At 42.1% G+C, this 13,431-nt stretch overlaps 3 protein-coding genes across 4 annotated transcripts in view; 2 read left to right on the forward strand and 1 right to left on the reverse strand.

The window, feature by feature from the left end:
• Position 1: 1 nt before the first annotated feature.
• Positions 2-1,663, forward strand: LOC104809077 (ubiquinol oxidase 1a, mitochondrial-like; the record flags this gene model as incomplete). The annotated part of the gene is made up of 4 exons (XM_010534973.1): positions 2-334; positions 415-543; positions 872-1,360; positions 1,456-1,663. Coding segments are annotated over 4 exons (1,011 nt in total), but the record flags the coding sequence as incomplete, so codon positions are not given.
• A 4,604-nt stretch (positions 1,664-6,267) lies between these two features.
• Positions 6,268-12,943, forward strand: LOC104808535 (protein TIME FOR COFFEE-like). 2 transcript variants are annotated; one of them, XM_010534227.2, is made up of 12 exons: positions 6,268-6,470; positions 6,585-7,088; positions 7,189-7,382; positions 7,472-7,787; positions 7,898-8,294; positions 8,398-8,443; positions 8,566-8,652; positions 8,822-9,095; positions 9,242-9,308; positions 9,414-9,480; positions 9,569-9,928; positions 10,027-12,943. In XM_010534227.2, the coding sequence occupies exons 1-12, from the start codon at positions 6,371-6,373 to the stop codon at positions 12,469-12,471; spliced, it is 4,857 nt and encodes a 1,618-aa protein (XP_010532529.1). In that variant the 5' UTR covers positions 6,268-6,370; the 3' UTR covers positions 12,472-12,943. The 2 variants fall into 2 exon arrangements, with proteins under 2 accessions (XP_010532529.1, XP_010532530.1); XM_010534228.1 differs by lacking the exon at positions 6,268-6,470 and having other exon boundaries at positions 7,004-7,096.
• A 189-nt stretch (positions 12,944-13,132) lies between these two features.
• LOC104808536 (vacuole membrane protein KMS1) overlaps positions 13,133-13,431 on the reverse strand; it is a 3,816-nt gene continuing 3,517 nt past the window's right edge. The window contains exon 9 of the mRNA XM_010534229.1: positions 13,133-13,431. The gene's annotated coding sequence lies outside the window, so the exon portion shown is untranslated.

Here is a 13,431-nt window from a genome sequence, read left to right on the forward strand (position 1 = left end):
CCCCGCCACTGCTCGCGCGGTGTCCCACGAGGCTCTCTCCGGCCATCTTCTGAAGCATTCAGCGGCGGTGGATGTTCCTCCGACCTCCGGAAAGATTGTCAGCGGATGGATTTGGGTTAGGGATCCTGCATTCGGAGGCGTGCGAAACGCGAGCACGGTAACCTTGGGAGAGAAAACTGCCGCGGAAGAGAAAAAACCGGAGACCGGATCTTCTGGTGGCGGTGTTGGCGCCGGCGGTAATAAGGACGAGAAAGGAGTCGTCAGTTACTGGGGCGTGCAGCCGAGTAAGATCGTCAAAGAGGACGGTACAGAATGGAAATGGTCTTGCTTCAGGGTATGTTCACAGAGCATATGTGTATATACATATATGATTTTGTGTATATGTGTACAATTTGAATTTTTTATTTACTGCAGCCATGGGAGACGTACAAAGCCGATACGTCGATAGATCTGAAGAAGCATCATGCTCCAAGGACGTTCATGGATAAACTTGCTTATTGGACTGTCAAATCTCTCCGATGGCCTACTGATCTCTTCTTCCAGGTACAAACCCACTTGAACCAGATCTTAATTTCTAAGGCTGCTTTCAATTTCCTTAAATCTCCGGCTTCCAATTTTTTGGAACATCTCGATTCTTACATCCTTCCCGATATCGTGGAATAATCAAATAATACTGTTGATACAGTATTGTTGTCTACATCTTCGTCAATTATTAATTGATTGTGTCAAACGGGTATTCAATTTCTGTCCAGGAGGATAATCTTCTTCATCCAAATGATGAATCGAAACCTCCATATTGATTTTGTTCATGGGCCTATCTTCAAAAGATGAACAAAATTGTTACTCATCATTTCTGCGTTTCGTTGAACAGAGGAGATACGGATGCCGAGCCATGATGCTGGAGACGGTGGCTGCGGTACCCGGAATGGTCGGGGGAATGCTTCTGCACTGCAAATCCCTGAGACGGTTCGAACACAGCGGAGGATGGATCAAAGCCCTACTGGAAGAAGCAGAGAACGAGAGAATGCACCTCATGACTTTCATGGAAGTCGCCAAGCCCAGATGGTACGAGAGAGCCCTCGTTATTACTGTCCAAGGCGTCTTCTTCAACGCCTACTTCCTCGGATACTTGATCTCCCCAAAGTTCGCTCACCGCATGGTTGGATACCTTGAGGAAGAAGCAATTCACTCGTACACAGAGTTCCTCAAGGAACTCGACAAGGGAAACATCAAGAACGTGCCTGCTCCGGCCATAGCCATCGACTACTGGAGGCTTCCTGCCGATGCAACTCTCCGTGATGTGGTTATGGTCGTCAGGGCCGATGAAGCTCACCACCGTGACGTCAACCACTTCGCATCGGTATGGTTTAGTTCTTTCATCCCACCAAATTTGATGGAGAAATGCACTCAAAATGAAAAAAAAAAATGTGATTTTTATTTGTTTGTATATTGCAGGACATACACTACCAAGGTCGCGAGCTGAAGGAAGCTCCTGCTCCGATTGGGTATCACTGATTCTTCGGTCTTACGTTGAAGAACACGTTCTAATTCTTCGTACTACAATGATTTTGTGTGTGCGCGTGTGTGAGCTTCTGTATATACAATCTACCATTACACTTTTATGGCTTCGGAATAATATCTTGGTGGCTACTGCTTCGGGTTTCGTTGGTTTATAATATTAAGGCGAGAAATGACCGAACAACGTGCTTATAATTACGGGTGGGCGTTTCGGTTGAAATAATCGTATCGAACCAAAAATTTCGGTATTTTTTCTGAATTATACTGTTCAAAATTCCCGAACGGTATGTTTTTTATAAAACCGAATTTTTCAGAATCGAACCAAATTGAACTTTATAAAATTTTCGAAAAACCGAATTTTAAAAAAAAAATCTATTTTTTAATAAAAACCGAAATAGAACTGTACCGAAAGCGAAACCGAATCGAACCGAATAATATACGTTACTAATTTGGTACAAATTTTAGAATACCAAATAAACTGTTCCTGAACCGAACCGCTAAAATACCGATCCGAATTCCGAAACGTCCAACTCTACTTATAATAATATAAGATAGAAATAACCGAATGTAACCAGAATCATTATGATTTTTCTGAAATAAAAAAAAAATCGAATTCTAAAAAAAAAGAGTTTTTTTATCGATAAACTAAATTTATCAAATTAACTATAAGTCAAATAGTTATGTTTTTTTTTTAAATCGAAATAATCAAAATCTAATATACTCTGATCAAACCCAGACTTTATATAGATAGGCATTTTGGTATTTGGTTTGAGAATTTTTTCGATTTTATAAAAATATATATCAATCGGTTATTCGGTTTGGATTCGGTTTTAATTCAGTTTAGTTCTAATTTTTATTTTAAAAAAATAGATTTTTTAAATAAAAAAAATCGGTTTTTTAGATTTTTTTAAAATTAAATTCGATTTAGTTTCAGAAATTTTGATTTTTGAAAAATAATATCGTTTCAAAATTTTAGATAATTCTGGATAGAAAAATTACCGGTATTTTTCCTTTAGCCAACCCCTAACTCCACGTTTCAAAGGTGCTCTCAATCCCGATGCCAATGGGCCTGTGGGCCCCTACTTGAGATGGGCTTAACAGTGTTGCACTTGATGCTAATGGGCCTATGGGCTTTTCTTCTTTTTCTATCAAACTCAATTCTGTGGTCTTCTTCGGTAAATTACAAATCGACTGGATGCACAATGATATCAATGTTTCTTTATTTATTAAAAAAAAAAGTACATGGGTCTCTGTCCTGTTCCAACTCCTCGAAACCTTTCAAAAAAAATTAAATTAAAAAATGCCTAAAATATTAATTAAACGACGATTATAATAACATTTAATAATTAATATTATATTTCGACGGATTACGTGTACTTAAACCACTTTTCTTATATACATTAAAAATACGTATTAAGAACGTCTCTCATTGCCACCATCGTAATTAAATATAATTTAGCCATTTAAAAAAAAATCTTTCAATCATAGCTAGTTTAGGTCAAAATAATCTATTTAAAAAAAAACGCAAAATATTCATAATTTTATTTGATTTTTTGTATTAATTTATACATGCTGTAGAAAACTCGTATATAAAAAATGCACATAATACATTTAACTCAAACCTAATTACAGTAATTTAAATATTGGATCTTTTGACTTTTCTTCAAATTTTTGAAATATTTAAAAAAAAAATTGAACACTTTGAATACATAAAATACAATAAAAGCCATTGTGGTACACTACACACACAACACACCACGCTCTGTCCAACCTTTTAATACTTTTTAAGTGCATTTTTCTACCATTATTATTTTTATTATTATACTATTAGGACTATTACTATGTTGAATAAAGTTGTACATTAAATAAATTGTTTATTGATAAAGGTAAAGGGATAGTTTATAATAAATAAATTATTATGAAATAAAAAAGAAAAGTTATAGATAGGTTATGCATATAAATTAAAGCAAAGACGCCCTGATTAGTAATATAATAGTTTACCGAATATAACCTAGTCGCTAAATATATAATTAAATATTTAAATCTATCGGTTCACGGTGTAATTTAATAATTTTGTTATCGTATAAAAATTAAACCAAATACGTCTTATTAGTAATTTTATATTTTATTAAATATATAATATTTGTACCCAATAATAAACTAGTCCTTTAATATTGTTTTCTAGATGTTGAATGACGAAATAAAAAAGAAAAACGCCATAGTGACATGTTATTTGGCTATTATTTTAAAGCCTACATATGCTATCTAAGAATATTATCTGTTTTTTTTTTTGTTAAAATATCGATACAATTAATTATTAATATTTTATTTCATAACTATAGTACAAAAGAACCAACAATTTGCCCCACAGCTGCCGTGGGGGAAATATTTTTAATATATAATATCCACAAATACGACAAAATAATATTCTTTTAATTTTTGATAATAGTACAGCAAATATTTTTATTTTATAAAACCCGATACCTAATTATCTTTTCATATTGGATTAAACAATACGATTTTTAATTTTTTTGTCACTAGATCTTTTATTTATTTATTTATCAAAAAAATTGAATGATTATAGTTAATAAAGTTATTCCTAGATGGCTAGGGTTAAGCAAACGGTCAAGCGAGATGCCACGTAAGCAAAATGACGTAGCGCCTCAGTGGCCACGTGGCCAATGGGTTATATTTTTTTTTTACTATATCAAGAAGTCCGACAAATCCATTTGGTAGGACCCACAATATCCGACGTGGCATATCAGTCCATCTGAATATTTAATTCGTACGTACTGGCATTTGCCGAGTAGGTGACAGCACCTCCGCGGACGTGATAAAATTTTTGACCAATCATTTAACGCTACGTGGCGTGTGATGGGCATTGCGCTTTTCCTCGGTGAACGACCCGTGCGGTTATCTTTCCCCTTCCACCTTCCTTATCACCTTTAAGATATTTACACGCTTTGCGACCACATGAAAAGCGGAAGGAGTAATAACAACAAGATCCAAGGACGACGATTAAGCGGAAAGAACTTCCACGTGTCAAAATGAGATTAACCCACGTGTCAACATCTCTTAAACCACGTGGATATCTTTGAGATTAGTTTCTCATGCACGCGCGCCAGATGGCGCGTGGAGCTTCAGCATTTCTCTTTCTCTGGTTAACCGCGTGGTTAATTCTGACTAGGCTTATAGTGGGGCCCATCCACGTCATCAGTCATCACAATAAAAAAATTTAAACAATATTCCTCAGTTTCATCATATATATATATATATATTGATCATTTATATATATATATATGCTACAGGTATGTAGCTGAAGCATATTTTTCTAGTTTGTGAAGTTAAGAGATCTAATTCAGTTGATCTATTTAATCGCTAGATGTAGTTTTCCATGTTTGTGCATTTTCTTGAGTAAAATATAATAAAGGAAACAAATTTGGATTTTTTATATCTTAAAATCTCAAATAATTTAATTGAAGATTTTTAGAATAATGGGAATAACAAATACGGTCCAGGGCTACGGAAATAATTTCTAGATCGGCAGCTAACAGTGGGTCCCATACTTCTCGGAAGTTCCGTGACCGCGACTCGAGTGAAGCGGGTCCCACCTTTTTCCCTTTAATCGCATCTTAGCCGTTGATCCATTCCCTTTTGGACGGACAGGATTAGTTGGTCGGGTGCCAACTCGGAACTCCTTTACGCGATGGCGCTTTCTGCCAAGTCAGATGAGAGAAAAAAAGAGACGGAAAATAAAAACAAAAAATCCAACGGCTGATAGATTGCGACAGAAGATCTCAGCCGTTGATCTTTAATTGTATTAAAAAATATGTGGGTCCCACTTCCTGTCTATGTTACTAGCATAGTTCGCCCCACTATATTACAGACCTCTCAACACATTATTATTGATCTCTCTTAAATAAATTCATGAAATTAAATTTAATTATTTTAAAATTGTAAAACCGTAGGTTTAATAAATGATGATGCAATTCTTCAATAAATAAATAAAAGGGGGGACAAAGTGGAACGGGAAAAATGATGAATTTGACCGGTGGAAGCGGTGCGGTCTTGTGGTCACAAGATTCCATTATGATCGTGGTGTTGCCTTTACCGAGGTCTGTGACGACCGGCAATAGCCCGTCACAGGGAATATTTTTATTTTATTTAAAATAATAATATTTTTATAAATTGGTCCTATATGATTATGATATATGTATCCGTGTCCTTTTTTTTTCTCTCTACTCATCGCGATTCGTGGACAACAATGCACCACCCCAGGAAGGCTATTCCGTCTTTTTATCGATTATATTATTATTATTATTATTTATATTTATATTTCATTTTACCATTTTCATACTATCATTATTGTGTTTTCTTCTTCAGTTTTATTATTATTTTATACTTCCTCGATATATAAAAAATAAATAAAATAAAAGCTTGCGACGTGGAACGACTAACACGTGGCAGCCCCTTTGTAAGTAAATGGCAACAGTGCAAAATAAATCTCCACATGAACCCTATTCAAGCAATAACATTATAATATTAATAAATTAATGAAAATAATGCAGATGTTTTATTTCTTTTTTTAGAGAGGGCAAAATGATTAAAAACAATTGGAGGGTGGAGATTTAGCCACGCTGGTGTGTAGCTAATTAAGGCCGTTGGATGTGGATACACCGACGGTGGAGATTGAAGTAATGATTTACGGCAGGGGATATGAGCCGTGGATTCTTCGCTACTGCTTGTATGATGAGCACAAATAGAGGAAGAAGATAATGGGAACCAAGTAGAGATAGATAGAGATAGAGAGAGAGGGATTAGGGAAGGAGGAGCGAAGCATAGAGAGAGAGAGATGGATAGAAATAGAGAAGCTCGAAGAGTTACTATGGCTGCCGCCGGAAATGGCTTGTCTCGACGGCGGCATAGAGCAGGAAGTTTCAGGGACTCTCCAGGTTTGTTTCATTGATTCTTGTTTTTTGTTGAAAGTTTCTTCAGATCCGTGTGACAACGGGTCTGACTTCTGTGTTTCTCTGACGATTTGGGGCGTTCTTGTCTGGTTCTTGCAGAGGATGATGGTCCGGTGGAGTTGCCGGAGGCGGCGAGACTGAGAGATCGGGGAGGGAGCGGTAAGAAGGATCGAGATCGAGATCGAGATCGAGACCGTGACAGAGACAGGGAGAGGGATCGGTTGAATAGTCGGAGCAAGAGGAGGAGAGGAGACAGGTTGATGATGATGCACGGGAATATGGACGACGGTGGTGACGAGAGCTCCGAGGAGAGCGTCAACGACGACGAGGAGTACGATGGCGGCGGAGGACCACCGTCCTCGGTGAAGATGCTCCCGCCGGCGAGCAATATTAATACGGCGTCGTTTTCGTCATCGTTGTCAAACCACCAAAGCAGTAGCGGTATTCTCCACCAGAGGAAGAGCTTTCCTCCGGCGAAAGTTTTCAGATCGTCTCCTTCACCGGCGTCGACACCGGCATCTGCGGCGGCGTCTCCACTCGTTTCGTCATGGAAAACTGCCGACGAGATGATCGGTGTGTCGGTCCCGAGAAAAGCACGGTCAGGTAGAGAGGTGGAACAATTTCATTATCAGCATATCCTTCACTGACCGATCTGTTTCGAAATTTTTTTGATTTTTTTCTCTCTCGGTGTTTTCTGTTTCAGCATCTACAAAGAGACCGCATGAGTCGTGGGCATCGAGTGCCACTGCCGGTGGCGTTTTCGCCGCTGGGGAGCAAATCCACCGCCAAGTCTCGACGTCTCCGGCGAGGGTCAGCCCCGCTTCGATGTTAGCTTCACCTTCTCCACCAGCTCCGCCGTCGCCATCTTCCTCGAGCGTTTCTGTCCGGAAGAAGATGGTTGGTATCTCAGATTTAACCCATCTTCGTCTCCATCTACATATCCATCTTCTTCTTTTTGACTAATGGAATCTGTTTCTGGATTTTAGCCATCGGTGCCGAAACAGAAGCCACTGCCTCCCAAGTCGTCGTCGTGCAAGTCGTCATCCCCGATGGCGGCTCAGGATGAAATCGAGATCGAGATCGCGGAGGTGTTGTACGGCATGATGAGGCAACCACTGGGACCGTCGAAGCTTGAAACCGGAGTGAATGATTCTGGAGAGGCTGGAAATGTGAATCCCGGGACCAAATCAACGGTAGACGTCAAATCCAGGGTTTCTTCTCTGATCTCCAACTCACAGTCCACTCTTCCTCTGTCTGTTGCTCTCGCCACAAACTCTATCGCCTCTACTGTTTCGGCCATCGGTTAGTATCTCGAGCTTTCTCCAGCGACAATAGTCTGTCACCTCTCATCGTTTTCTGGGTTTCTGATTAGATTAATGGGCCTACTTTTTTCTTCTGTTCTTTGATTGCAGCTCCTAAGAGGAAGAGGCCTAGACCGGTCACATTCGAAGACGAGAACAGCTCCGCTTTACCGTCTCGCATGAGTTCTATTTCCTCTACCATAATAGCCGAATCCGCAGCTCCAGCGAAAGCAGAAGCTCCGTCATCCAATATAGGGAAGATTTCAGGATCCATCGGAGAAAATGACTCCGTATTGGATTCGACGAACCCATCAAGCTTATCGGCTCATCCGCAATTAAAGGCTGATCGAGAAAGCAGGCCGTCTCTGGATTCGAGGCCGGCAACGGCCGAAGAATTGGTGAAAAAAGAAAGTTCCTTGTCCAAAGAGGAATCTATATCAACCAAGATAGAAGGTTCTTCTGGGCTTAGATCAGATGGAGACGGCGTTGTCACCATAGCCGCTAAGACGTAAGGATACAAGATTCGATTCGTGTCTGTCTATTTTCTTTGGATTTTTTTCCCCTCGTTCTGATGCTCAAGATGCCGTTTTTCTCCTATTTTTGTCATGTAGGAGTTTGCCACCACTGGAAAAGGAGAAATTCGAGATAGATCTGATGGTGGGTTTTCAATCTATCGTATATTTTAGTATATCTCCATCAGCCCAAAAAAAAGTTTAGATTTTTTATAATTATCTCATGTTTTTTTTCTGATTTTTTATCTCTTTTTTGCTTAAATCCAGGCGCCACCACCGGCGAGATCGTCACCGGAGAGAGATGGAGAGATGGAATATGTGGCGGCAGAGGCTAAACCTAAAGCTGTGGAAACGGTGAGTGTAGGCCCTACCATCCTCTTTTGGTTGGTATTGTGATAATGGGGATATCCATTAAAATGATTGTCCTTTTTTTTCTCCCTTTTTTTTTTTGTTCTGATTCGTCCTTTATTTTCTCCCCCTCACCCTCATCGTTGGTGGGTTTTTTTGTTTGGTATGAGAGCAGGATGCTAAGCCTCTACTGCATCGGGAAAATGGCTCCAAGGCTGAGAAATTCGGATCCAAGGAAGACTCCATCCGGGAGCCTGATGAGAAGAAACCAAGAACGGCCATGGAATCTGAATCCCAGAAATCAGATAGGAACACAGAACTCAAGCTTGATCATGAGAAATCCGATCGAGAGACCACCTCCTCCTCTGCGACCGTGGGCTTGAACAAGCTCAGCCACCTTGGCCAGAAGCAGCATACACAGCAACACATGCCCAGTGCCGAGAGAACTGGTAAAGTTTCCGCCTTTATGATCTTCTGTATCAAGGAAGAAGAAAGAGAGAAAGAAAGCTTTTTTTTTTTTCTATTGGGTGTTTTTCGTTGTCGGTTGTTCCGACAATTTATTGATTTGGGTAAATCTCTGTCTTTAATTTTGTAGCGCAAGCAAGTCCTTTGCCTGTGCACATGTCAATGCCTGGTTGGCCCGGAGGCCTTCCTACAATGGGGTATGCTTGGGTAAATTTTAGCAATGGTTTTCATTTTTTTTTTGGGCTACTCCTTTTTTTCCTCATCGTGAGGTATTAAAAAAGAAAATCTCTGGATATGAACAGATACATGGCACCTACACAGGGAGTAGTACCCGCAGATACAAGCTCGTTGCCGTCTGCAACAATGCAGGTAAATTGGTGATTCATCTCTCACTCTGTTCTGCTCTGTTGAATTCTTTTCTGGCTCTTTCTAATCCATAATTTTGTTTGTTAAGCAGCCTCCGCAATTGTTATTTAACCAGCCGAGGCCTAAAAGATGCGCCACTCATTGTTACATCGCGAGGAACATTCATTACCATCAACAGTTCACGAAGATGAATCCGTTTTGGCCTTCTGCTGCTGCTGCTGCTGCTGCTGCTGCTGCAGGCTCGGCTCCTTTGTATGGTGGGGGGAAAGCCTGCAATCTCAGTCTCATGCCTTCCACAGAACTTCAAGGGAATGTTTTGGGAAGGAGTTCCAACTTGGCACCACCTGATAAAAGCTCTCAGTCTACTACATCTAATAGCTCAGACACAAGCCAAAGGAAGCAAATATTGCTTCAGCCATCGTTGCCACCAGGAGCCCCTAATAATATATTGGTAAAGTTTCCTGTCTTTCCTCTTTCTTTGTCACACCTAGTCTCTTTTCCTTGAACTTCACTGATTTGATTTGTCTTTTTTATTTCTTATTATTGTAGCATGGTCCGGCCTTTATCTTCCCGTTGGGTCAGCAACCGCATGCAGCTGCTATAGCTGCTGCTTCGGTTAGACCGCCTATGAGTGGCAATGCAGCTTCCTCTGGTACTGCTTCTTCTACGCCCGTGAATGGTTCTGCACCATCAGCTACCCCAGCTGGTGCAACGGCTATGAGCTTCAGCTACCCGAACATGCCGGGCAATGAAACTCAGTACCTGGCTATCTTGCAGAACAATGGGTATCCATTTCCGGTACCGGCTCATGTGGGTCCACCTCCTGCTTACAGAGGGCCGCCCGGGCAGCCGATACCCTTCTTTAACGGTTCATTCTATTCGTCTCAAATGATCCATCCTCCTCATCTTCAGCCACAGCAACAACCTGGTCAGGGACAACAGGGTCAAGCTCCTAACAACAACCAGACTGCAAGCGTTTCCTCAGGTTCCTCTTCGGCACAAAAGCATTTGCAGAACCAACAGCAGAGGGCTGCGATGAATCCGGGGAACCCACAAAGGTTTCCTGCCTCGAAGGTTCAATCTCAGCCTATGAGCTTTCAGCAGAGGCAGCACCCGAGAGAAAACGCAACTCAACAAAATGAAACTGCTGGAGAAGATAGCCCATCAACTGCTGATAGCCGGATCTCTCGCTCCAGTGTTGCATATGGCCAGAACTTTGCTATGCCAATGCAGCCAACGAACTTGGGTCTGATGAATTCAGCAGCCTCGGGTGGTGCAGTGGCCGGTTCTTCTGGAAATCATGGAGAAAAGAAATCGCAACAGCAGGGTTCAAAGGCCGGTGTGGATTCCCTCCAATCTCAGGCTTATGCCATGACGTTCGCAACATTCAACGGGGCTAGTTCCCCCGGCCTTAACATGCCTTCCATTGCTCAGAATCATGCTATCTTCCACAGCATTCCGGAGGCTGCAAGGCAAGGGTATCACCAGATGATGGCAGCTGCTGTTGCAGCTCAAGCAGCTCAACAGAAGATGAACTATAACCCACCAGAAGACGGAAAATCTGGTCCTAGTTCCGCTGCTAATGCCATGGAGGAACGGAAGACAGGCGCAACAGGAAAGACGGCTTCTTCAAGCGGCGGTCAGTCTATTGCTTTCTCTAGTAAGCCGGATTTAGCAGATGCATCTGTTCCTGGAGTAACGGGCAGTGGAGTCATCGATAGCTCTGCTCGGCTACTCAACCTTAGCTCCACTCCGATTCAGACTTCAAGTTCTACACAAACATCCCACTACCAGCAGCAGCAGCAGCAGCTGCAAAGGAATCAACCACAGCAACAATATACCATTTATCTCCAGAAGCAACAACAATATGCAGCTGCTGCTGCTGCAGTTGCTGCGGCTAGAAGCAAAGGGCCTGTGACAAGTAACGGAAGTATGTTCCCAGATCACAGTGTCACCACATCTTCAGTTGTCGGAGGCAAGTATCCGAATTCTAATTCAGGGTTACCTCAAAATCTTGTCCAGTCCACCACTGGCAGTCCGGTTCACTCTCCTCAGTGGAAAACGAATTCCTCCAGGACGACCACCCCAGCCCAGGTTCAGTCTCCTTCCATACTGTCATCTTCCGCTGCGTCGTCCCTAAAAAATGTGCCGCAGAAACAGCAAGGCCGACCACAGCAGTCACAGATATCGTTTACAGCAAACTCTTCTAAACCTATGCCATCTGGTCCACTGATGCAGCAAGGGCCGAGTGCCAACCAGTCTCAGTCCCCTCGGATGGCAGTCGGGTCTCCCTCTACTTCTTCCGTGTCCAAAAGCGCGGGTGGAAGCCCGAGGACAACAACTACTTCGGCCTCAACAATTAACAAAAGTGGTCAAGTATCCTCCACTCTGTCATCATCTCAGCAATCTAGGAACTCCCCAGCCGGATCGGTTCCTAACCCGTCAGGATCATCGGCTGGTGGAAGGAACGAGCCTTCCTCCATTCTGGGTAACCCTCATGTTAATCATCCCACAACGAGCGCTGGTTCAAAGTCGCAACAGCCGCCGAAGCATGCCTTGCAGCAGGCTCAGCTTTTCTTCTCCAGCCCTTATATGCAATCTCCTCAACAGCAGCAGCAGATGACTATTTCTAACCCGAGCGGCTATTACCTCCAAAGGCATCAGCAACCGCAAGGCTCGTCACCCGCTGCAACGTCTCATTCCTTGTGCCATCCGGTCTCCGCCCTCTCCAACAGCAGCACAGCCACGGCCACGGCCACTTCCGACCCGGCCAAAGCCATTGCAGCTGCGGCGGCTAATAACATGAAAGGAGGAAACTTGCAGCAGCATGGTCAGGGAGTTCCTGGCTCGGGTCCGTATGCTTCTTCTGCTCAACCCCCCGGGAAGTTGCATCATCATCAGCTCGTCCCTCCCGGGTTCCCTTACGTTCATGCCGTTCCCGCGGCGGTTCAGGTGGTGAAGCCTTCGGATCAGAAGCAACAAGCCGGTGAGTGAAAGGCAAGATTCCTACTGAACCCTCTCTGTTTAGTTCAAAGACATGGAGGAAAGAGGGTTGGGGGAGTGGGTTTGAGACTTCAGGCCACTGGAACAGAAGGCTTGGTTAGAAAAACAAAACTAGAACACGACCAAGTCTTTGGACAGAACACGAGTTGCTGGTCGGAAGGAAAAGATGAGAAGAGCACACCGCCCCCAGGATGTGGAGGAGGAGGGCCATTTTTGGGTCTTGGGTGTGTGCGCGTGTGTGTTTTTTTATAATTAGAATGCGTACCGTTAGTGTTTATATTCTGACAGGAACCGCCATGGTGATTGAAGAAAAAGATCTAATTAAGATTTTATTCATTTTTGTTAGGAAGGTGGTCTTTTTTTCTCTCTGTTTTATTGTTGTACATATTTGATAGCCATTTGGATATTACTGTAGTGTGTGTAAAATGAATATCAGGAAAAAAAAATAATCGGTTAAAAAATATTCTAGAGGAACAGAATTTTGAATATATATATATTGTTCCCTTTTTTTCTCCCTTTAATTCCAAAAATCAATGCCAAAGGAAAGAGGTAAAGGTAGGGAAAATAAAAAATGGACTACTTGCATTTTCCAAGCAACACCAAGTGAATAACTAAAAGCAAAAAAAGAAGAGAGGAAAGGTACCATGGCAGAAATTGAAACAGAGAGAGAGAGGCTGTCTTTGCATTGCAAAAGAATTGTTGAAGTTCAAATCAAGAGTTAACAAAAGGATTCTAGCTATTATACCATCTGAAGCTGCAATTGCATCATCCTTCATCACAGGATCCAAATAAATCTCCTGCAATCTCACACCTGTTTCCTATACAACCAACCTTCCTTCTTCCTAACCCATCCATAAAAGATTAACGAAAAACAGCTTCTCTTCTCCTATCTTGGTATTCCTTCTCTTCCGGGGTTTCCTCGGGTTTTGTTTTCATTGGAACATGGGAAAG

The sequence above is a fragment of the Tarenaya hassleriana genome, unplaced genomic scaffold, assembly GCF_000463585.1.
Source record: "Tarenaya hassleriana unplaced genomic scaffold, ASM46358v1 Cleome15, whole genome shotgun sequence".
Classification (NCBI taxonomy): domain Eukaryota; kingdom Viridiplantae; phylum Streptophyta; class Magnoliopsida; order Brassicales; family Cleomaceae; genus Tarenaya; species Tarenaya hassleriana.